The sequence below is a fragment of the Schistocerca americana genome, chromosome 1 (genome assembly GCF_021461395.2).
Source record: "Schistocerca americana isolate TAMUIC-IGC-003095 chromosome 1, iqSchAmer2.1, whole genome shotgun sequence".
NCBI lineage: Eukaryota > Metazoa > Arthropoda > Insecta > Orthoptera > Acrididae > Schistocerca > Schistocerca americana.
Window position 1 is genome coordinate 870530766 of NC_060119.1, and position 25103 is coordinate 870555868.

The window sequence follows — 25103 nt, forward strand, 5'->3', positions numbered from 1 at the left end:
CTGTGCAGACATTCTTTAATAAAGTAGGATTATTGGTTTAACAAAAAACTATTTAATTAATGGCTGTGTTGTTGTGGTCTTCAGTCTGAAGATTGATTCATTGCAGCTCTCCACACTAGTCTATCCTGTTCACATATCATCATGTCTGCATAAAACGGCAACCTTCCATATGAACCTGTCGACTGCTTTCAATCATCTGTTTCCCTTTACAATTTTTACTCTTCAGGCTATCCTCCATAACCAAGATGCTGATTATTTTAACAAAAAAAAAAATGGATGAGTAGGTGTACTGCAAAAAACTTGTCAAAACAATACATCAACAAAAATAATCAATTTTTGAAAATATAATTGGTTAGACAAAAGTTCTGCTCACCAAGTTGCAGCAAGAGAAAACACACAGAAGTTAATGAAATGTGCTAGCTTTGGGAACCTGTGGCTCCTCATTCTGGCAGAAGGATTGAGGGGACAGAAGAGGGATGAAGGAAAAGGACTGGCAAGGTTTAGAAAATGGGAAAATTACAGGAAATTTGTCCATAACCCCAGGTCAGTAGAGAGGCGCTGGATGGGATGAGAAGAAAAGACTTACTGTTGGGGAATGCACAGGATCAGATTTGAAAATCTGAAAGCTTAAACATTGAAGATGGGGCAATAAGCAAGATAGAGATTGCTGACAAAACAGTGCAAGAGCTAGTAAGAATGGAAAGCTAAGGGCATAATACATAGTGGAAGTGGAAAAATGGACAGGTCAGAAAATAAAAGATGTAGAAAACTAAAACAGAGGAATAGTTATTGAGAAGGAATGTTGAGACTGAAGATATTAACATAAATTAAGCACAAGTGGGCGGTAAGAAACAAGGACATATTGGATTGGAACACCAGTTCACACCTTCAGAATTCTGAGAAACTGTGTCAGAGGGAAGAACCCAGATGGGATGTGTGGGCCAATGTCCATTCAACCAAAATGAGAATTTGGCGGTAGTCATACCATTGAACATTGCAGAAAGTTGAACAGTGTTTACATACAGCTTTACAGCTACTACACAAGATGTGTCGTTTCGCATGTGGCTCTCCCCTTCATAGTATACGTGTCGTCAATTATACAACTGGTGTAAGTGGTGGTAGGAGGGTGCGTAGGGCAGATCTTAAAGCAGGAATGGTCACAGGGGTTGGAGCTATAGTGTAGGAGTGGGCAGACGGAATATAGGGTTCTGACAATATATCTGTGGGTGGGGGGGGACAAAGCCATATCCTCCCCCAAATCTCCACAATATCCTGGTCAGAACTCTATGCTCCTTCTGCACCCATTTCCCTTACATACACATTCTACCCCTGTGACTGCCCCACTGCAATACTTGCCCTACACGCCTTCCTACCACCACCACCTATACTAGCCCTGTAACTGACACATACACTATCAAAGGGAGTGCCACCTGTGAAACAACACGTCATGTACCAGCTGTTATGTAAACAGTTTGGCCTTCTACATTGTTATGTCTACCACCAAGTTATCAGTTAGGTTGAATAGGATAGTCATAAGATGTGTGCTAGCAACGCACAATACCCTGTTGCAGAGCATCCTCTACAACATGACAATAATCACCTCAGTGCTTCTTCAGTCTCAATATTTCTTCTCAGTATGTATGTATGTAAGTATGTATGTATGTAAACCGGGGGCCTAGAAACGATTGAGAGGCTCCAACCCCGCTGCAGCCGCAGTGGTCCACACCCCCACGACGACTACCACAGTCCACTTCACCCCTCCGCCGCCCCACACCGAACCCAAGGTTATTGTGCGGTTCGGCCCCCGGTGGACCTCCCAGAGAACGTCTCACACCAGACGGGTGTAACCCCTACGTTTGCGTGGTAGAGTAATGGCGGTGTACGTGTACGTGGAGAACTTGTTTGTGCAGCAATCGCCGACATAGTTTAACTGAGGCAGAATAAAGGGAACCAGCCTGCATTCGCCAAGGCAGATGGAAAACAACCTAAAAACCATCCACAGACTGGCCGGTTCACCAGACCTATACACAAATCCGCCGAGCGGGACGAGGCGCTCCTTCTCGCCTGGAAAGCCATGCGTTAGACCGCACAGCCAACCGGGCGGGCTCTTCTCAGTAACTATTCCTTTCTTCACTCCCCTTTAATTTTCTATATCTTTTAGTTTCTGACCCGTCTATTTTCCTCTGCCCCCACCTCTACCACGTATTACACAGTTAGCTTTCCACTATTATTAACTCTTGCACAATGTTTTGTCAATTATCTTTTTTTGCTAACTACTTGATCTTAAACCTTTAAGCTCTCAGATTTCAAATCTCATCCAGTGCAGTCCCCAGTCCGTCAGTCTTTCCTTCTTATCCTGTACAGCAACTCTCTCCTGACCAGGGGTTCTGGGTGACTTTTCTGTAATTCTTCCAATTTCATAAACCTCTTCAGTCCTTTTCCTCCATCATCTTCTGTCCCCTTCAATCCTTCCACCTGCAGGAGGAGCCACTGGCAGTTTTATCCATTTGTAATTTCAGAAACTTTGGACTATCTTACTTATATTTCATTATCTGAACGGATTACAGTTATGTAGATACTGTTACTCAATGACAAGTACTAAACTTTACGCATTGAGCCTTATCAGAAAGGTGAAAATCTGTTGGTGCTGTACCAGCTGTTGATATTGTCAAATATTTTGTGAATTAACATTTCAGTAAGAGGGCTAGCATTATCTAACAGAAAGTACCAAGTTTCCACATTTAACATGATCGTCCAGAATGATGTTATTTGAAACAGCTATGAGCAAGGACTTCTCTATCTTGAGGTATGATTAGTTTACAGACTGCAGCTACATTTTTATGTCTGTACACAAACATGAGCTAAGAGCAATTTTAAGGCTAGAATGATCCTGTACCGTACTCTGAACCATCTGACAGAGGCAATCTTATAGACACTACCTTATAAGCAATTCTGTTGTGAATGAGGAAATCGCTAAGGCCAATAGTCAGTTTGAAAAGATTCGAAAAGCATTCCAGAATTCACAATTATTGTCTGTAGATTCCCTGGAGAGAAAACATTTCACACAACACTTTTTACATCGAAGTAGCAAGGGAAAGTCAGTATCAGACTACAAAATTCAAGACTCCCATAATTCATTAAGCAGATGCAAGAATTGCAAATAATTTTAGACCAAGGACAACCACAGCTGAAGGACTCGTACATAGCTCAATTTTAACGACAACTGTAATTTCAATGTCATGAACATATTAGTAGCCCAAGGTCATATGTTACTTTATCCAATTTGGTCATCAACTACAACACTTTTAGTTGCTCTAATTGTATTGAATTTACTTTATTTAGTTAATTAACTGGGTTTAATTGCTTGTGTAGTGTATAGTGCCCTCCCAGACCACTCAATTACCATGGCTGATACCTGACATTACGTCACACAATAGACCACTAATTTGATGTGATCTATATATTGATATTATGAACAGCAGTCTCAGCTGTTTTCTTCAATTAAGGATGTGTATTGGGTTCTCACCACAGCACCGGTCATCTGTAAGTTCAGTCATGTATGTTTATGGTGGCTGTGATATTCGTCTTGATCTACGTTGCAGATAGACATTTTTCATTATAGTTACCACTTTACGGCATAAGTTTTATTATAGGGCCACTCTCATGATTTGGATTAAACATTTACAATTTACAACAGTAATGCTTTGACTGCAAAGGCTATCTGCATATTTGATATTGAACAGTATTGGCTTTAAGGTTAGTTGAACTAAATTTTGGGTGAATAAGCCATATGTTTACGGCTGAATGTAAGTCAATTTTATCACTTTCATTGGGGTTCCTGCCGGCGTGACACTAAAGGTGTGCATGTAGGTTTTAATTTTTGCAATTGCTGAGTATACTTCACGTTGGCATCTACCATTACACCTTTTCAATCATAAACTACATTAGCTACATGTAACAACAATGTTAGTCTGCAATATGCCACAATATGTTCAAAATCATTATGCAAAACTAGCCCCTTATCAGAGGGTTGTAATGCAACCACTTTATGTCTAACTTTAAGCAGGTTGGTACTCTGGTTAATCCAATTCCAATTTGATGTGTTTTCTAACTCATTCAATCCACAAATAACTTATCCTACGTAATTACTCACTCACTGCAGTAATAGTACTGGTAATTTTTTTTTTACATAGATGAATCAGAAGATGCAACTAAAAGTGTTGTGAAACGTGTAGTGTGCAACTACAAGGACTTCAATAAATACAGCTATAGTGGATTAATGTCTCCCCCTGTAGCTGAGTGGCCAGTGTGGCAAAATGCCATGCGAGGGGCCCAGGTTCGATTCTTGGTTGGTTTGTACATTTTCTCTGCTCAGCAGCAGGATGTTGTCTTCATCATCACTTCATCCTCATTAACATATAAGTCACGCAAGTGCCATCAGCTAAAAAGACTTGACCAGGCAACTGGTACACTGAACAGGAGGCCCTAGCCACATGCACACACATGGATTCAGCTGTATGTTCATCAGTTTTACTCATTCTGACATTTACATTTTACTGCTTGAAAGTTCCTAGAAATATATATAGATGCAAGTATAGTGAGCCCATTATTCTCTTGCCTCATGTAGCCCAGTCAGCAACATCATCTGCAGCACAGCAACCATCGTCTTCAAGCAGAAAAGCCTACACCCCCCTGGTACCATCAACAACAGTATCAGCTGAACTGTAAGAAGTAGTAAAAACCACCTGCCCCTTAAGCAAAGGAAGACGGTCACCACCAGGCCATTTCAAGAATTTTTTATTGCAGACAGGCAGCCATCAAATAATGAGATCAGCAATCTGATAGATCCTAAGGATATCATCATATTATTAGCCTTTTTTATTAAAACATTTAGGGTATAATAAATAAGATTTCTGAATTAGAAGTACTTTTGATTGATCATCTAAAGGATATTTCAACTTTATGTGTAAGTGAACAATGGTTAAACGAAAACAAAGTTTGTACTGCCAAAATAACAGGATTTGAAATGGGTAGCAGCTTTCATTGAGAAACTCTTAAAGGTGGATGAACAAGCATATGTCACACAAGGTACTGAATGCAAAGAAATTAGTTTTGGTGCGACAAAAAAGTTTGAGTGTTGTGTACGGAAACTTGTAGAATAAATCTCCCCTGAATTGGGCTTCTGGGTGACTTTTCCATAATTCTCTTCGTTTCCAAACATCACTAGTCATCCCTCTTCCTTCCCCTTCAACCCCTCTGCCAGGAGGAGGAGCCACTGGCTCCAAAAGCTTGCCCATTTCTGTAGCTTTCACATGTATTCTCCTGCCTCTGCTATGTGAGTAGATTTTTTATTTATACAGTTACATTAAATTACAGGGCAAGTGAGAAATACATCTACAGGAGATGACAACATTAAATCTTTTAACAAAGAATTGAAAATCCTAAACTGGGATACAGATAAACATGACACTGTAGATATGAAGTCTGAGTTATTTTTGAGTTGTTACAAACATAACTATAAAAAAATCACAGTCTCTCCTAAGAAAATTAAAGTAAAAAGCAAACTAACACATGGATAACACAGCAGATTACAAAACAAAGAGAGCAACTTAGAGAGTTAAGTAAATCAGCAAGGCTAAATCGAGCTCTGAAACAGTATGTCAATTGTTATCAGAAATTGTATATTAAAGTCATTGCCGTAACAAAAAATTAAACAATGGTTTATTCCTCAGTAGAAACAAGGGTAACAAAAATAATGAAATCAGTCTGAAAAGTGATAAATAAAAGCTTAGCCAGAAGCAGATTAAGAAACAACAACATTGTTATTAAAAGTAAGGACAAAACTATAAATGATCCTTTACCTATTGCCAACAGATTCAACTGTAATTTACATATAGCACAAAACGTTATAAAAACCCAAGGCCGTATAAAGATTAATCATAACATCACTATAAATCCTAATACTGCATTTTTGTATCCTGTAGTAATCCAAGAGCAAGAAAATGCCATCAGCAAACTAAAAAATTTGTTGTCCTGATACTGATGGAATTCCGGACAAAGTAATTGATCACAGCAAATATATTGGTTTTTTGCTTTTAGATGTAAGTAATGCTTCTTTCAGCACTGGTACTTTCCCTAAATAACTGAAGATAACAATAATAAAACCATTATATAAAAACTGTGATCCTTATGATTTAACATATTAAAGACCTGTGTGAACACTGTGTCATCAAGCAACATTGCTGCCAGTCAAATGGCACCTTGCGCAAAAAAACTATCAGTTTGTTTGATGTCTCTGTTGAATCCGGATGTTTCTGATGTGTAGGCCTGTTTTGTTAAAAAAATGTGCCACATCAATCAATGGAACATCCAGGATGGAATGTAACAATACTATGAAAATTATAGCTGCTAATCACCATATAGTGGAGATGCTGAGTCACAGGTAAGCACAGAAGCAGCACTGTCAGAAGGGCTTCGGCCAACCAGGCCTTTATCGGATAGGCAAAACACGCACACGATCACGACCACAGTCTCTGCCTACTGAGGCTACACTGCAAGCCATTGAAGCTTCAGCAGCAAGAGACTGTTGTGACATGTGCGAGGGTTTGTGTGTGTGTGTGTGTGTGTGTGTGTGTGTGTGTGTGTGTGTGGGGCGCGCGCGCGCACTTGCTTTCATTTTGTCTATTTCTGACAAAGGCCTTGTTCGTCGAAAATTCTTCTGACAGCCTTTTTGTTGTGCCTATCTGCAACTCAGCATATCTGCTATATGGTGAGTAATAACTGTCCTTTTCATAAGTTTGCTATATTGTACCTGGGTTGTGTGATTATTCATTGCCATCACAGTGTGTACACTGTAGCACTACATTGGTAACCCTGATGACCGTGTCTACACATAATTTAAATATTTATGACTATTGCACTGCAACTGTGTTGCCTTTGTCCCCTCATTGTGATGTGCAATTTATGGCGTTGGACAATGGTTCTCATGTCACATCATCAGATGCAATGGATAACATCTTGCATGAATCTTGTCTGTTAAAAAGTGACAGTGATATTCTTCTGGACAACGGATTGTATCAGACAGTGTACTATTTGATCTTACATGTGACCTTGTTTCACTCGCAGACCAGGCTATTCCATAGTTACAGCAATCTAACCAGTTGGATTTGTGACTACTCACATTTTAACAGGTATCAGTCGTGTCTTATGTGAATCTTACCTCTCTGGAACTCATTCAGCCAGTTTGCACTGTCTCCTACTTTGCCTACCGAACGTCATGACATGCTGCACATGGACAATACTTGCCCAACAGTTCTTCCACTATGAATGTCACCTTGGCAAACCATTGGCCACAAGACATCTCAAGCTACCTCCTTTTTTGGCCAGATCAATAATTTTGTGGTTTGCCACTGTGGACAGCATTTTGCTTCAAGTGATGTCATCAGTGCTTGTACAAAATTCATTGTTTTGCTTAGCCACTAGAGGGAACACATGAATACTGTAAGTATAAGTGATATCTTCCCCTCCAACCTCTGCACCCCCCCCCCCCCCCCCCCCCACTTCCCCTCCCGGGAAAGCTGCTGTACTCTGCAGCCTCACATGTTCCCCGGAGGAGGAAGAAATCTATGTAAATTGTGGCATTGCCTCCACCCACAGATTGATCTCCTCCTCATGCTCGACCACATGTTACAGACCTTTTGGGTTGTGAAGCTTCCCCCGTAAAACTAACTTGCTTGGTCACTCATGAACATGAATCTTAGCATGCACGTCTTGAACTTGCTGATAAAATATATTCTACCATAGAGCATGGACAACACATAAATAATGTTGACAGCAATGGCAGAGAGCATGAATTGTGACTACAGTTGTTGCACAACCAACCTCCTGCTTACCATGAGCTGTGCCAACCTCACTTGACTTCCATCAATTCTGATGTCAATGTATTCAGTCAGAGGGATGACCTTTGCATAGTCACAACATACCCCCACTATCTTGCTGCATCCACAACTGTGTAGAACACCACCAACTGCACTGCACCTGCAGATAATGCCACTGACTATGCCTGTGCAGAATGTTTTGACCACGCTGAGCCTGCACAGAATCTCTTTTGCTGGTACCATGCACGATATGCCGATTCTGCTTGCAACTGTCTTACGCCATGGAGTTTCCCAAACTTCATGCACAATTACCAAGAGGCACACTGGACCATGCAGGATATCCAAGTCACTTGGACACCCAAAATGACGACAGACTGTATCACCCTGCCTTTTTCCCAACACTACTCTCTCTGTATGTGACTGCATCATGGCCATGGCCGACTGTATTTCGCCAACACTAGTTCAGAGGTCTGCATAATGGTGTCCTTTTCACCATGTCAGATGCCAGCCTACACATCCATGCAACTCTGTGCAGCAAATGCTACAACAATCCAAGTCTAAGAATCACATGTCTAAACACTAGTCCTTGGCCTCAGTGACTTATTCACTTAGACATTCATCATCGCAGATGTAGCCGAACCAGTTATTGGTGCAGACTTTCTCTGTCGCTTCCATGTGGTTCCAGACCTGTCCAGCAGCTATGCTATCTCTCATAACCAACAGCCTCTCCACCACAGGTGTAATCAGCTGTGCCTTCTCAGTGCCCAACATACAGGCACAGCCCACTTCACAACATAATCCCCACCTGCAGTGGATATACATGAAAGTCATCAGGTCCTCGATCTCTGATCCATGAGACAGCACTCACATTTACTACCACCGTGGACTTAGGACTTCACAATTTTAAAGCATATGTAGGTTGACTTGACAAATTTAGGAATGAACACAATATCTCTTTTCCAACCATGTGTGGTGAATCCAGTTTGCGAACGAAAACATCATGTTAGAGTGGCAAAAAAGTGTAAGAGGAATTTGTGATGATTATGAAGAAGGAAACATTTTTAACTGTAATGAGACTGATCTTTTCTTCAGAAAAATTCCCAATAAAACAATGACCTTGAAAGATGAAAACTGTTCAAGAAGCAAAATTGCAAAAGAGTGACTCACCATACTACTATGAGTTAATATGACAGGCAAATTTGAAAAGCTCTTCATTATTGTTAAGGCTGCCAAGTCTAGATGTTTTAAGGATATTCATTCGAATAAATAGAACGTGGAGCGGAATGCTAATAAACCATCTGGAGTGATGAGGGCAATAATGACTAAATGGTTGCTGGCATCTGATATAACAATGAAAAGACAAAGGAGCAAGGTGATTTTGCTTGTGGCTAATGCCCTTTTCCTTTATGATGCTGCACTAAAAAATGCAAAAATAATCTTTTTGCTGCCAAATTCAACTTCACGTAACAAGCACTGGATCAGGGGATTATTCAACATTTCAGAGTGTTTTACGTGCAAAAAGTGTTGAGACATATTTTGTCTCGAATTTTGTCCGGATATGAACTCAGAAAATCTATCAGTGTACTGGATGTAATTCTATGGATTTCTCCAGTCTTAAGACAAGTAATATCCACTACAAACAGCAACTGTTTCAAGAATTCATGGTTCATTCTTAATGGCTGTACTTCAGTGATTGATAATGTGAAGAAAACAATTTCAGACTTAAGTAGAGGAATTTGGTGGACCTGAGGCATATGCCAATATTGATGATAAACTGCTCATAAAAAATACATCAACTGACATAAGTGAACTCATACAAGAGCTTCATCAAGAAGACTGTGGTGACTGTTGAGATTGGACAACAGAATGAAGTTGACAACGATTTAATTGAATTGGACTTTACTCCACATCCAAACAAGCAAGCAGTTGAAGAACTAAGAAAATTGAAACACAATTTTTTCAGTAAAATGTGACAAAGAGGGACCCAGTATAACTTCTGCAGCTGAAACACACATTGAGAAGTCATTTACATAAAATGAGTCTGGTTCACAAAAAAATTACATGATTATTTCAAACCAACCTTCCAGGATATATGAAAAAATTTTTAATACTTTATTATGCTAGTGCTTGAAATTTAGGCTTCTTAAAATTGTTTATCATTTTTCTGAGCATTTTAGAAGTCAACCACAGCAAAACTTCTATCATACCACATCTCAAAATTTGCAGTTCTGTTTTTTTTTTTTTTTTTTTTTAAATCAGATATGCTGGTACGACATACAGGTGCATTACCATCACAAATCCAGCAGTGACTGCATTTAAACAAACATAAATTTTCATTAATTTATTTATATAGTACATCTTAGTATAGTACTTTTCTATCCACAGTACATTGTACATACTGTATTCTATACTGTATTTTTATCCTTTATGAATAGTGGACACATTTTAAAAGCAGATATTTTGATTTTTCCCATAGATGTCCATAATTCAGAAGTTTTACTGTAATAATAATAATGTACAGAACTTTTAATATTTGTTCATTTTTTCTGCCCCAAAACATTTCTAGTGGTTTATTGGTAATTATACATACCCGAGGATTGATATGTTTTACAACAGGGAAAATATTAATAATGTCTTCTTCAAAAAATGTTAACCTGTTCTTATTATCAAAACTATATTCTCTCAACATAATTTGTATTCCTGTTTTTAAACAAAATGACCTGAAACAATTAAATTGCTATTAAATTTTTTTAAACATTACACAAATATATAATTTTTAAACATTGCACAAACACAAATATATAATTTTTAAACATTGCACAAACACAAATATATAATTTTTAAACATTGCACAAACACAAATATATAATTTTTAAACATTGCACAAAAACAAATATATAATTTTTAAACTTACACAAACACATATATATTCTGTGAACTCTGGATGTAATTTAGACCAATTTGTATGAACTACACAGCTGCACATTGAACAGACTTATAATGACCACAAACATGTTGTGTACATACCTAAGCAATGATATCTTTTGGAAAGAGAAATGTTCAACAGCTGTTTCAATAGAATCAGCTGGCAAGTCCCAGTCATAGTATGCTTTTAATTCACTCTTCAGTTGACTCCACAGAGACTTTGGAGTTAGATTAGCCCATTCATTATTGTCAGCATTCACAAGAGGATTAGAACGGCCCTTGCGTTTGTTTCGGCGCTTTGAGGTTTTTGTTTGTAGCTGCATGAACAATTGCAATCAATGAATCAGAAGAATGAAAATGATAAACTATTTTATGTAACTTTATTCTTTTTCTCATTGAACAAAATTTATTTTAATGCACTGTCTATTTTGCTTTTAATCATCAATGAAAGGCAAAGACCCTTCCTTATGACTGGTTATCATGCTCTAAGATTCCAGAGTATGAAACATGCCCTAGTTTTTCCAACACAATGCACTAGTATACCAACTTCTGCTTCTAAAAGTTTTATGGAGACTATTTTAACAGGGAGTGTCTCAAAATCCAGCTGCGATACACTTATTTGATTTTATTACATCATGCTCTACTGTCTCAATATTTAAATATTTAACTTTAAGGGGCAAAGGAGTTGCATTAAAAATTTGTTTCAAGCTGAAAAAGAAAAGCTGCAGATGAAATCTGTCAAATGCTAAAATAGGCTTTTGAACAAAAACCCTATAACATTGGAGTGTCAACCTTAGGGGAAATCTCCCAAGGATGAAAAATATTTGGATTGACCCATCATGCACAACTCCAGGAATGATCACAAAACTGTGAGTACTGCTCTGTAATGATAAAAAGCAGACCATCCACAGTGCTCATATCGTTCAGGCATATCATCATAAGCCAGTCACAGTGGCCGGGCGGTTCTAGGCGCTTCAGTCCGGAACTGCGCGACTGCTATGGTCGCAGGTTCGAATCCTGCCTCGGGGATGTATGTGTGTGCAGTCCTTAGGTTAGTTAGGTTTAAGTAGTTCTAAGTTGGAGGGGAATGATGACCTCAGATGTTAAGTACCATAGTTCTCAAAACCATTTGAACCACATCATCTTATTCCAGCATATCAGCTGGCCGTGAGACTAATGACAGTCAGCGAAATTATTGGATTCAAATGTTCATTGTGCAACAGTTCACAATTATAATCTTGACCTAAAGAGAAGACACCACCAATTCCTTTTCAAAAAGTTCAGAGTCATTAACACAATGCTGACACACAACTTCATTGGATTTATTGAATACAAACCTGAGCAGGCTATTCGGTGGTGACACTGGGGTAAGTATGTTGTGTACAGCTTATGATTTTTACTAGGCACTTTATGGAACTCTGAACAACACTTTACAAAGAAGTGGGTGAAATTTGTCAAGCATCTGTGTCCAAGACTATACATATGTGCAGCAGTGCAGCGAGGAAAAAAAAAAGGTAGACCCAGCGAAAGTATTCTGCACATCATCCAGACCATGGCAATGCTTTAGAGGTTTTGTGTACAAGACAGTTTCTAGAAAAAAGCCAGCTTTACATTTACACACAACTGAGCTGAACTTTGCTTAGATCTGCCATTTCACAAAATCAAATTGTCTGACAAATCAAAAGTTCTGCTGCAGTCTATACATGGGCACCTAACATGGTTGCCTGATCATTTGTAATGACATGCAAAATTAATTTGCATTTTTCATGGCAGTTTGTGGAAGTCTGAAAAGATGGTAGCAATTAGGTGCATAAAGTACCTCAAGTACATCATTCCTGCAATTTGTCTATACAATCTGTCTAAACTAAATTCACTTCTGAATGCAGGAGACAGAACTTTTAGAGGAAATGATCCAAATGATAACTAGAATATGGCAGAGATCTACTTCACTTTAAGTTGACAATATAATGGATAAAAATTACACATATGGTACAATCAAACATTCATATGCCCATTTTGTGCTCATTTTTTCTCATCGTTCATGGTATAGTGAACTATGATACAGAGACATACTGATATAACAAAGACCCCTGGAATTATTGTATTAGAAACAGACATTCTATAATTGCTAAATATTACACATTTCTAAATGCTCGGACAGGTTAAGTATTATGACATGACACTGACTGAAAGGCACTTTCAGACGTAGTGATATGGGTGGCTTTCTTGAACTCTGAGGTTTATGAACTATTGATAGTGTTCTCAGTTGCATCCAAAAGATATTCCACAGCCATGAATGTGTGTTCAGTTAAAGACGGCAGGAAATACATTGAACAGAATGCTGCAGATATTAATGTTAAAATATCTTAAGCAAGAAATTGCATAGTTAATGCAATAAGAATATTTTAATGTGCTCCATCAAATCTGCATTGAATTAATGTTAAGACAGTGTGAACACCTGATGAATTAAATTAAAATTATCTATCAGCCTGACTAGTGATTTAAGAAAGATTGAGTGCAACTTCTAGCAGTAATTCAAATGGGAAAAAATAATTTAACACAAGAGAATACACCGAGATCAAATGGCGTTTCTACTTGCTGTTACCAAGAACATTAAAATCATTAGTGGTGATACTGAAGTATTACTATGAGATAAAATGACCACGTTGTACTTTGACTGATTTTTTTATTTACTGCACACATTTTAATTGTCTTCTTTTTACAAAAATTAGGATACAGTATTACCTCATCAGCAACTTGCTGTGGATGAGGTACTTGACAGGCAGACAAGAAACAATTAAGGAAGTGACTTATTGCTGCAGACAGGTTCATCAGCTCTGTACTCTGCAACAAACAAGCGGACAAATGAATTTTTTTTAACATATAGTGTTCAGTCTTTATGTTATGATTTACTACCATTTTATAAAATCATTACTTTCATGCAACAGACTGAAAATTATGTACCTGCATGTAAGTCGTGAAGACGTGTTTTGCTGCCCTGGTCACTAGCTCTGAGGCAGCTATATTATATAAATACTCCAGCTGCTTCACTTTTGCCAGCATAGTTGCAATTTTTCCTAAATACCTAATGTTGATACCACGATTATGGATCATTTCAGAAAGGGTAGTTCCATCCAGTGGGGCTGTTGAATGATCAAGACAATCACGAATCTGCAAGGAGAGGAAAAGTTATATATTTCAGAAAGTGTCTGCAAATTAAGCAACAAAAAATTTTACAAATTATTCATAATACATTTGACCACCTCATTGTAACAGCACAGTTTTCCTAAGAAATCTGCTTGGACATGGGATATACAATGCTTAGATTACCTTGTAGCTACCTCTAAATGACAAGTAGTTCCCTTAACAAATGGCCCTACCATACTGATTCCTCCATATTTGTACAATTACAGCAAGTGCTGTAGCCCTGATGACATCAATGCTGAGAAGTTCTACTTACTAGTTAGAACCTGGGTGTTGCATGAAATATTTTTTGAAAATAATAAAAAAACCACAGGGGTATAATCTAAATCATCATGTTCATGAAAATTTGTAATGTTAGACTATGACAAAAGGAGTCTCAAACTCCCTGCCATTTAGTATGGTGAAGTGCATATTATGGGACTAAAACATGAACTGTGCTTCATCTGGTACATGCTATGCAAATCCAGTCAAGCAGGTCTACAAATTACATCTATAATTTTGGAACTTTACAAGATATTTGTTCTTATCACAGCTCACAGGACATCTATGTATCACTTTGAGGTGTTGGTAATGAATTGCTGATGTGGAATGTTGACACATTTCTGATAGTTATATTACAACCCAGAAAAAATGTTGACAAAATAACATGCAAAGTTTTATCAAAGCAAGACTGACATCTCCTTTTTATCAGACTGAAGGCAGCACTTCACATTCATACCATGTTATGTCATGTTAACAATAATAAAAATTAATTTGATACAAGACTCTCAATAAATATCTTAGGAAGTAAACTTTGAAGATACATATGTCTTCCACAATAACACAATTTTTATAAAAGTTTAAAAACTGAAATTGGAATAGGGACATTCAGTATAGGATATAATATTAATAAAGTTACGCTGACATAGGATTTTAAGGATATCTGTGCAAGAATGGCTCCAGTTTTTAGTAATCTGTGTTTAAATACATGTTGTGATCTGTAATTTGTTAAATGAGAAGCTTATTGTGCTACAAGAGCCAAATGGCGTGAATGATTAAACTTTTCATCTTGTGTCTAGTCACACATAAAGGGAGGGAAGGAAGAAGAGCATTTAACATCCTTCAACAATGAATTCATCGAAGAGATTGTGTACAAGCTAGGATTCACAAGGATAAGGAAGAGTATCAGCTGTTGTCTTGCTGAAAAAACCATTCTGGCATTTGCGGAAACAAGAACCTCTGGAAACTTAAACCTGATAATTTGAATCCTGCCCTCCTGGATAAGAGTTCACTGTGACATCTAGTTCAGTGGTTCTACACAAACTGTCCCAGTGATGCAGACAACTGTGATAGGAACATTTCATGATAATTTGACACAGCCATTATACGTATACTCACAAGTGTCGGTATTTGTACAGTAAGGAGGAACTCGCAAGCATCCTTGACTAGCTGACGCTCCTTTTTAAGCCTTTCCCCATCTGGATCAATGTGCTGAACTCCAGGAGAATAGACATCAGGGTTGAAGCGGATGTCAAACTCAGTTTCCTTTAGAGACCCAACAGCAAGTGCTGCCTTCCGAACTATCTCCTTTGTGCTCTCCTCCACTACAAAAATCAGAATTTTCACACATTACTACATAAAAAATGTTATTGAAAAAAATTGTAATTAGACGACAACAGTAGGAAACAATTAACCTATATTGTGCTACAATTACCTTTGCTTGTTTTAGATGTTATAACTTCCTTATTTGTATAACAGTAGCAAGCCAGAGAAGCAACTACTGCTAAGGACAATTGCCATGAGAAATGGCCTTTGACACAATTCAAATACCATAAAATTTCTTAATCTCTTTGCATTAATAACGGTTTTTCATTTTAATGACATTCACTATAAGCATTTATGGTTTAGTACAAGTATGTTTTTTAGTAACATGTTACAATTTTTTTTTAATTTATCGTTAACAGAAGCAGCAATAGAAATAAAAACTTAAAGCAGTGACATGAAACCAATTTTCCTTATTTTAAGGTATGTTGAAAATTATTAGTGACACCGATTTATTGCGTATAATTAGAATGCTAGATTACATGCATTTTTTAAATGTTTATAAACACATACATCAAAAAAATTTAATTACATACATTTCATATATTGGACTGATGAGTAAGTATAACTGAATGATAATGTGTGATAACAAAAAATGGTCTTTATTTCTTATTCACGTATTACTTACATTTTGCAATTAACTGTCCACAACTTTAATTTTTATTTTAGTATATTATTTGTGTGATGTGGTCTGCTGACTATACAGATAAATGTTGTACAACAAACCTCAAGATCCATCTTCAAATACAGGTCAGATCTAGGAAATCCAGTTTGGAAAAAGTGGCACTGTCATTTTGTCCTGTATTAAACTGAAGGTCACAAGAACGCTACTTCATTAAAGCCTTTCTGGTAGAGCATTGTGGTGGTCAAAGAAACACCCAGGTTTTAAGCAGCCTTACTTATCGTTTTTAATACCAACCAGTATATTTAATACTTGCCATGCCAACCATCCCCCGTAATGTTTTTTAATATTTCATATATGTCTATGCTGGCTCATTTCCTGCTACATATTAACACAACAGCTGTATATCTTTGAACACTATGAATATAAAAGTATAAATGGGAGAAGCAATATTTCTGAAATGATACTTTACATTACTGCCGTGCACTATGATACGTCAACTGTAAAATGCAGCCCAGCCTCCCTCCCTCCCTCCCCCCTGACTACCAATCCAGGGTTTGTAGCACCTTTCCTGTCCTTTTTTCCAACCTTCAGATGTCTTACCTTTCCTTTTCTGTTTCTGATCATTCTCAGTTTGATAAAATTTTTATAAGTTATGAAAGTTAAGAGTGTATCTGAGCTGCCAGAAACTCTGGTTCGTGGGCTGCGAGTAAATACTCCTCTTCTGATGCACCTACTACCTACCCCCCCCCCCCCCCCTCCCTCCATCCCTCTCCCTCGCTCTCTCAAGCTGAAAGACTTTCCAGTTTACAAGTCTTACTGAAAATATGAATCACTTTCTCCACCATGCTTTTGACTACCTCTGCTCATGCCCTGAAATGAGGAATGTCCTACCCACTATCCTTCTCACCCCACCCACAGTGATATTCTGTCTCCTACCGAACCTACACAATATCCTTGTCTATCCCCACACAGCCCCTGCTCCCAACCCCTTGCCTCATGGCTCATATCCCTGTAATAGACCTAGAAGGAGGACTTGTCACATACACCCTCCCACCACCTCCTACTTCAATCCAGTCACAATCATCATCTATCCCATCAAAGACAGGGCTGCCTATGAAACCAGTCACGTGATCTACAAGCTAAGCTGGCATCACTGTGCTGCATTCTATATGGGCATGACAAAGAACAAGCAGTCAGTCTGCATGAATGGCCACTGACAAACTGGACCACCCCATTGCTGAACAATCTGCCCAACGTGACGTCCTTCATTTCAGTGACTGCTTCACAGCCTGTGCCATCTGGATCCTTCACACCACACCAGCTTTTCTGAACTGCACAGATGGGAACTCTCCTTGCAATATATCGTACAGTCCCACAACCCTCCTGGCCTCAACCTTCTTTAACCATTGTCCTTACCCATCTAGTGTTCCCTGTTCCCATTCTAGCACTACACAGCCCTCTTTTCCACCATCACACCCACAGTCTTTTTACTTCTCTCCTTTTTGCTACACCCCCCACCCTGTGCCCTTCGTTTAACCTCCTGTCTGCACCTAGTTGCCCTACTCTCTTTCCACCATGTCCCAGTATGCTCCCACAAGCAGCACTTCAGTGTCCTCCAATGCTACCCTGCTATCTCTCTCCCCCTCCCCACCACACGGTTGCTTCTCTCATCATGTGCTCCCGCTAACAGTCTGGCCTCAGCAGACTGTGGTCTTGTGTGTGTGTGTGTGTGTGTGTGTGTGTGTGTGTGTGTGTGTGTGTGTGTGTCATATATATAATTCCAAGGCCTTGTTAGCCAAAAGCTCATTTTCTCACATTCTTTTTGTTGTACCTACCCACGACTTAGCATCACCACTATATAGTGAGTAGTAACCATCCTTTGCATAATATTGTTGAAAAAAAAAAATTAATTAAGCCGTTTGACTCCCATATTACACCAGAGCAGCATACTGAACTAGAATCAATTTTATTTACTTTTACTTCATCTACCCACCTCTAGCACATGTAAACAAAAACAGTATAAAAATTTGTCATTTATAAGTACAGTGTGAGCTTACATTCTTGTTTCTCTCCATTTGAGATAGAATCAGTAATACTCTCAACTATTTTCTTTGCTTCATCAGCTTCCATTTGATTCTCGGTTGAAGCCACTACATCAGTTTCTGGACTTTTCCTCGTACTTTCGGTTTTTGATTTGTCTACTGAGTCTTTATCCTGCACAAGAAAATCTTCATGTGAACACTAATCTTACATAGCTTTGAGCATGATATTTAGACATACACAAAAACATTTAAATTAAAAAGCTATTGAATGAAAGTATATATACATATTTAAAAATCCCGTTACATACTCAAAAAATACCTAAATCTCATCACAGGCTAAAACCATGAAAAAGGTGGTAGTTCTGGGGACTGTCTTAACTGCTGTTATGGGCAGATGCAGGTAAGGTACATAATACTATTATTTTATCTACTCTCACAGTACTTCATCAGTAATCAGAGAAAAATAATGCAAGAGACATGTTTAATCATGAATATTCATCAAGTGGTTAAGTGCAAAGAACCTGCAAAATAGCCATCGGAATACTTGGCTATGTTAACATTCTAGCTGTTGAGAATGTGCTAGTCATAGAATAGTGAGCTGTTGTTTTGACTCTCGCACAAAAAAATCACTAATATTATTAAATTTGTTTTATTTGTTTTAGTCATCATTGTTGTTGTCTTCAGTCCAGAAGACTGGTTTGATGCAGTTCCCCACGCTACTCTATCCTGTGAAAGATTCTTTATCTCTAAGTTACTTAGAGTATTCATCTCTTGGTCTCCCTCTACGATTTTTACTCCTCACACTTCTCTCCAGCAGTAAATCAGTGATCTCTTTATGTCTCAGAATATGTAATACCGACCAATCCTTTGCTCCGCAGGTCTATTCAGTACTGCCTCATTAGTTATGTGATCTACGCACCTAATTGTCAAACTTTCTTCTGTAGCACCACATTTCAAAAGATTATATTTTCTTTTTGTCTAATCTGTTTATCACCCATATTTCCCTCCCAGACATGGCTAAATTCCAACAAATATTTTCAGAAAAGGCTTCTTGATGCTTAAATCTATACTCAATGTTAACAAATTTCTCTTCTTCAGAAACGTTTTTGTTGCCATTGCCAGTCTACATTTTATATTCCCTCTACTTAATTCCTCATCAGTTGCTTGGCTCCCCAAATAGCAAAACTCGTCCAATACTTTTAGCGTCACATTTCCTAATCTAATTTCCTCAGCATTAACTTTTTACATTTGGCTACATTCCACTACCCTTGTTTTGCTTTTGTTGATGTTCATCTTATATCATCCTTTCAAGACACTGTCCCATTCAGTTCAATTGCTCTTAAAAATTCATTGTTCTCTCATAGAAAATTACAACGTCATCAGCCAACATCGAGGGTTTCATTTCTTCTCTCTGGACTTTAATTCCTACTCCAAATTTTTATTTTGTTTCCTTTACTTCTTGCTCAATGTACAGATAGGATTGTAGCCTATTACCCTATGTTACTCTATTTCACTTCCTTCTCAACCACTGCTTTCCTCTCATGCCCCTCAACTCTTATAACTGCTGTCTGGTTTCTGTACAAGTTGTAAACAACCTTTTGCTCCCTATATTTTGTCCCCGATACCCTCAGAATTCCAAAGAGAGCACTCCAGTCAACATTGTCCAAAGCTTTCTCAAAGTCTACAAATGCTATAAAGGTAGGTTTGCCTTTCCTTCATCTGTTTTCTACGATAAGTGTTAGGGTCAGAATTGCCTCTCATGTTCCTACATTTCTCCAGAACCCAAACTGATCTTCCCTGATGTTGGTTCCTGCCAGTTTCTCCATTCTTCTGTACAGAATTTGTGTTAGTATTTTGCAACCATGACTTATTAAACTAACAGTTTGGTAACAGTCACACCTTCCAGCACCTGCTTCCTTTGGAATTTGAACATATTCTGTTTGAAATCTGAGGTTATTATGCTTGTTTCATACATTTTGCTCACCAGATGGAAGAGTTTTGTCACGGCTGGCTCTCCAAAGGCTATCAGTAGTGCTAACAGGAAATTATTTACTCCCAGGGCCTTGTTTTGACTTGGGTCTTTCATTGCTCTGTCAAATTCTCCTTCCAGTTTCATATCTCCCACCTCATCTTCATATATGTTCTCTTCCATTTCTATAATACTGCCCTAAAGTACATCTTCCTTGTATAGACACCTTATGTACTCTTTCCACCTTTCAGTTTTACCTTCTGTGTTGAGGACTGGTTTTCCATCTGTGCTTTTGAGATTCATACAGGTAGTTTTCTCCAAAATCCTCTTTAATTTACCCGTAGGCTGTATTTCTCTTTCCCCTGTGGTATATGCTTCTAAATATTAAAATTTGTTCTTTAGCTATTCCTGCTTAGCCATTTTGCACTTCACGTCAATCTTATTTTGACATTTGTATTCCCTTTTGCCTGCTTCATTTACTGCATTTTTATATCGTCTCCTTTCATCAGTTAAATTCAATATCTGTTGTGTTACCCAAGGATTTCTACTACGCCTTGTCTTTTTACCCATTTGATCCAACACTGCCTTCACTATTTCATCTCTGAAATATACCCGATCTTCCTTCTACTATATTCCTTTTCCTGCTCTTGTCAATTGTACCCTAACACTCCCTTTGAAACACACTACGACCTCTGGTTGTTTCAGTTTATCCATGTCTCATCTCCTTAATATTCTACCTTTTTGCTGTTTATTTAGTTTTAATCTACAGTCTGTAACCAATAAATTGTGATCCAAGTCCACATCTGCCCTTTGAAATGTCTTACAATTTAAAATCTGGTTCTAAAATCTCTGTCTTGCTATTATATAATCACTCTAAAATCCTCTGGTGTCTCCAGGTGTCTTCCATGTATACAACCTTCTTTCATGGTTCTTAAACTGTTAGCTGTGATTAAATTACTCTCAGTGTAAAATTCTACCAGTTGGCTTTGTCTTTCATTCTTTTCCCCTACTTCATATTCACCTACTATTTTTCCTTCTCTTCCTTTTCCTACTATTGAATTTTAGACCCCATCACAAATTTTCATCTCCCTCAACTATTTGAATAATTTCTTTTATCTTGTCATGCATTTCATCAATCTCTTCATCTGTGGAGCTAGTTAGCATATAAACTTGTACTACTGTTGTGGGTGTGGGTTTTGTGTCAATATTGTATGAAAAAATGATTCTTTTAATCGTTTATTTGCATATATAATTTTTATTCATTGTTCGGCAGTTGTACCTCTGAATGTCTTGTAAACTGCAATGTTTGCAATGTAGTTTTCTTGTTATTAGTACAAACTAGGCTCTTTTTGGACATCATATTTCTTTAGGGGCCTATTTTAGCATTTGGCTTTAACTTAAAGTTCTTCTTTTTCTTGGGTTGCTTTACTACTGTGCCTAAACATTTATCCACAATACAGAAGACAATTTGTGACAATCTTACACTAATCTTTGCATTGTATTTACAGATCATTTGGTCACTCACCCCGTCCCCATATTTTGTGCTGTTATAGAAACGGACAGTTGCCTTTTTCTTCTCGTTTGCTTACTGCCACTTTTGAAAGCAAAGTGCTTAAGAAGAACAACATCCTTATTTTTCTTTCCTTAATATACAACCGAAATCAAGGTACAGGCCTTGTTACCAATCACTAGTCTTCATATCATCAAAAATCTCTCAATATTGTTTATTTTCCTCATTAAAGGCATTTACTTCTCCTGTAGCTTTTTAACTAGATCAAGAGCTGTAAAGAAACTGTTTGTAAGATCTGATACATCTATTATTTGTCTAGCTTTCATGTGCTGGAGTAACAGTTCAGGAGTGATGGTTATATTGTCTCCAGGGTGATAAAACTTAATTTCCAATAAGCTTCTCACAAGCTGTGTATCAGAGTCAACAGCTAGGGTTGATTTTTTGACAAAAATGAAGAAATTTGCAGAGATGATATTTCTCTCTTGGAACTGAGTCCTTGTTTAATTTAGCCCCCCCCCCCCCCCTCCCCCAACTGCATGACTGAATTCCATCTGCTTAAGTTTCTTTTGTACCAATGAGACCACAGACATACATGATGGTAAACCTTTCCCCAATCCCCCCCCCCCCCCCCCCAACTCTTGAGTGGCACAGTCCAAGCACTGTTCTTTAGTTCTCAATTAGTTGACTGCCCTTTTTTTTTTTTTTTTTTTTTTTTTTTTCTTCTTTTCTTCTAAAATCTAACAAGTCTTGATTCACTGAGAGTTCTGAAAGCACTGAAAATAGAGTTGTTGACTCATTAGCAGAGCTAAATACTGAGCCATTCTCACACTTTCAGGATGTTCATAACGAATTTACTTACAGACGACAAAAATTGTGTGTTCAAAACTTCTCTCGCTGTTCCAACTTCAGCTGCCTTTGATGCGGAAGCATTTGATTGAACCTTCTCAGAGGGCTGAGTTTTCCCTGAATTGGATCAGTAACTGCATCTTACTCTAAAATTCCATTCAAAATGTGATTTTAACCTCATTAGTAACCGACACAAAGTCTTTATCACCCCCAGATAACACAGGTCAGAACCAGCTGTAGAATTCTCTGGAAGGCTCAAGATTTCCTCATCAGAAAGTTTATGCTAGTAATGCATGACTGAGGAGTCCTCCTTAAACAAAGAAAATGAGAACAGTGAGATGGGAAGCTAAATTTGCATGCTTCAAGTAATAATGTTTCACGTTTTCTGACTCTCTGTGATTACTAAATGGCATATTCTCATAGATCATTTACTACAGCTGCCAACTGACAGTTGGGATATTCACCACAAAACCACATTCTGTACTGTAGAATTCACAGAAGAAATGAAAGCAAAGCCAAACTGACCCCTTTTGCTGTACATAGAAAGTTTTTGTAAAAACACTACAGAGTGTAAATTTTTAGAAATTGCAGTACATCATTGTGACTGTGTCAGAAAACATAGAACAGGTAAAAGCATTCAAGTATTTGGGAAGTTGGATTACAGAAGACATGGATTGCCAACAAGATATCAAAGTGAGAATGGCTCTGGCAAAAAGAGGCATTTCAAAAGCAGAAGAAGACTCCTAACTAGTTATTTAAACAAGGAATTAAGGAAGCAACTGGTTATGTGATTAATATGGAACGTGGCCTTGTTTGGAGCAGAAACAAGGACTTTGAGAAAGCAGGATGAGAAGAGAATTGAAGCTTGTGAAATGTAGATATGGCATAGAATGGAGAACATCAGTTGGACTGATAAGTCAGGAATGAAGAAGTACTGAGGAGAGTTGGAGAAGAACGGAGGATGCTGCTGATGGTGAAGAACAGGAAACTAAACTGGATACGCCACAATCTAATAAGAGATTGCCTTCGAGTAGAGGCAATTGAAGGCTTCATTCCAGGAAAAAGAGGGAAGGGCAGGAGAAGGATCCAGATGCTGGAAGATGTCAGCAGCCCACAAGAAGGGTTCCAAAAAAAGAAGAGGAATGCAGAACACAGAAGGATGGAGGTCTATGCATTCAAAACCTGCCGCAATGCAGATAATCCGATGAATGAATGACTGTGACAAGGGAAAAAGTTCTGATATTTATTTGGTGCATTTGTTTGACAGTGGGCCTAGGAGCTTCATCCAAAAAATAGCTGACAGACCTTAGGATCACAAGCTGAGACCTGGTCAGTAGCTCCAACCATTTAGTCCCATAAATTCTGAGAATGCTTCAGTGACCACTACGGGCCATTACTATAGAAAATCTTGTGTCTCAAACAGGGTGAGGTGGAGGGGTAGAGAAACTTTCAGTCTTATTTATGTCACTGTCAACAGCTCAGTGACTCTACTGTTTGGTGTGTTGTTACCTAAATTGTTTGCAGTCTATCACCACTTTCCATTACAATATTTAAAAGAAAATAAACTTTGCGAATACCCTCAAATGGTGGAAAAAATACACAACAGCCTTACTTCCTGTTGCAGAGTTGTATCATCCAAATGTAACAGGTGTATAGAGACCTAGTTTCTTTGTACATTCATTTGCACCAAGAATCAGCTTCTATGTAGAGATATTCAACTTTTTTCGCCTTCTGTCCACTTTGGATCTGTTATAGTAAAATTTTCTAACTGTCCGCCTTTTCCTCAGTAATGGTGATTCTTAAGTAGGAAGTCACTTTACTTTACAAAATCTACAAAGCAGGGTTACAGAAAGTGAAAACATAATCCTAATTACTTACAAAATATTTTATCTCAAAATTTTATGAAAACCTAATGAAAATGTTTTTGAAACCCCCATCATCTACCACAACAGTCTAAATGTCCACTAGTGGGTGGTAGGGATCAGGTTGACCATCATTTTTCTACCTTGTACACGACACATACTGCAAAACTGTGAACTGACATATCAACAGTATTACAAATGAACTTCATACGTTATTGTTACCAATACTGAACCAGAAGTATTACATACTGAATGAAGGCCCCTTGCAATAGTGGCTGAAATACTGGTTCATCATTTTGCAGTCTCATGTGGACTAAAACACAGATGAATTTTGTGGAAACCAACTCATTTATTTTTGCTATTCAGTTGTTCTACACTCCTGGAAATGGAAAAAAGAACACATTGACACCGGTGTGTCAGACCCACCATACTTGCTCCGGACACTGCGAGAGGGCTGTACAAGCAATGATCACACGCACAGCACAGCGGACACACCTGGAACCGCGGTGTTGGCCGTCGAATGGCGCTAGCTGCGCAGCATTTGTCCACCGCCGCCGTCAGTGTCAGCCAGTTTGCCGTTGCATACGGAGCTCCATCGCAGTCTTCAACACTGGTAGCGTGCCGCGACAGCGTGGACGTGAACCGTATGTGCAGTTGACGGA

At 38.2% G+C, this 25103-nt stretch overlaps 1 protein-coding gene across 1 annotated transcript in view; it reads right to left on the reverse strand.

The window, feature by feature from the left end:
• LOC124613967 (clustered mitochondria protein homolog) overlaps window positions 1-25103 on the reverse strand; it is a 362940-nt gene that overhangs the window by 38059 nt on the left and 299778 nt on the right. The window contains exons 13-18 of the mRNA XM_047142757.1: window positions 18270-18426; window positions 15384-15589; window positions 13767-13973; window positions 13548-13646; window positions 10905-11119; window positions 10468-10597 (exon numbers count right to left, since the gene is read on the reverse strand). Coding sequence (XP_046998713.1) covers window positions 10468-10597; window positions 10905-11119; window positions 13548-13646; window positions 13767-13973; window positions 15384-15589; window positions 18270-18426 — 1014 coding nt within the window. The remainder of the gene's footprint in view (window positions 1-10467; window positions 10598-10904; window positions 11120-13547; window positions 13647-13766; window positions 13974-15383; window positions 15590-18269; window positions 18427-25103) is intronic.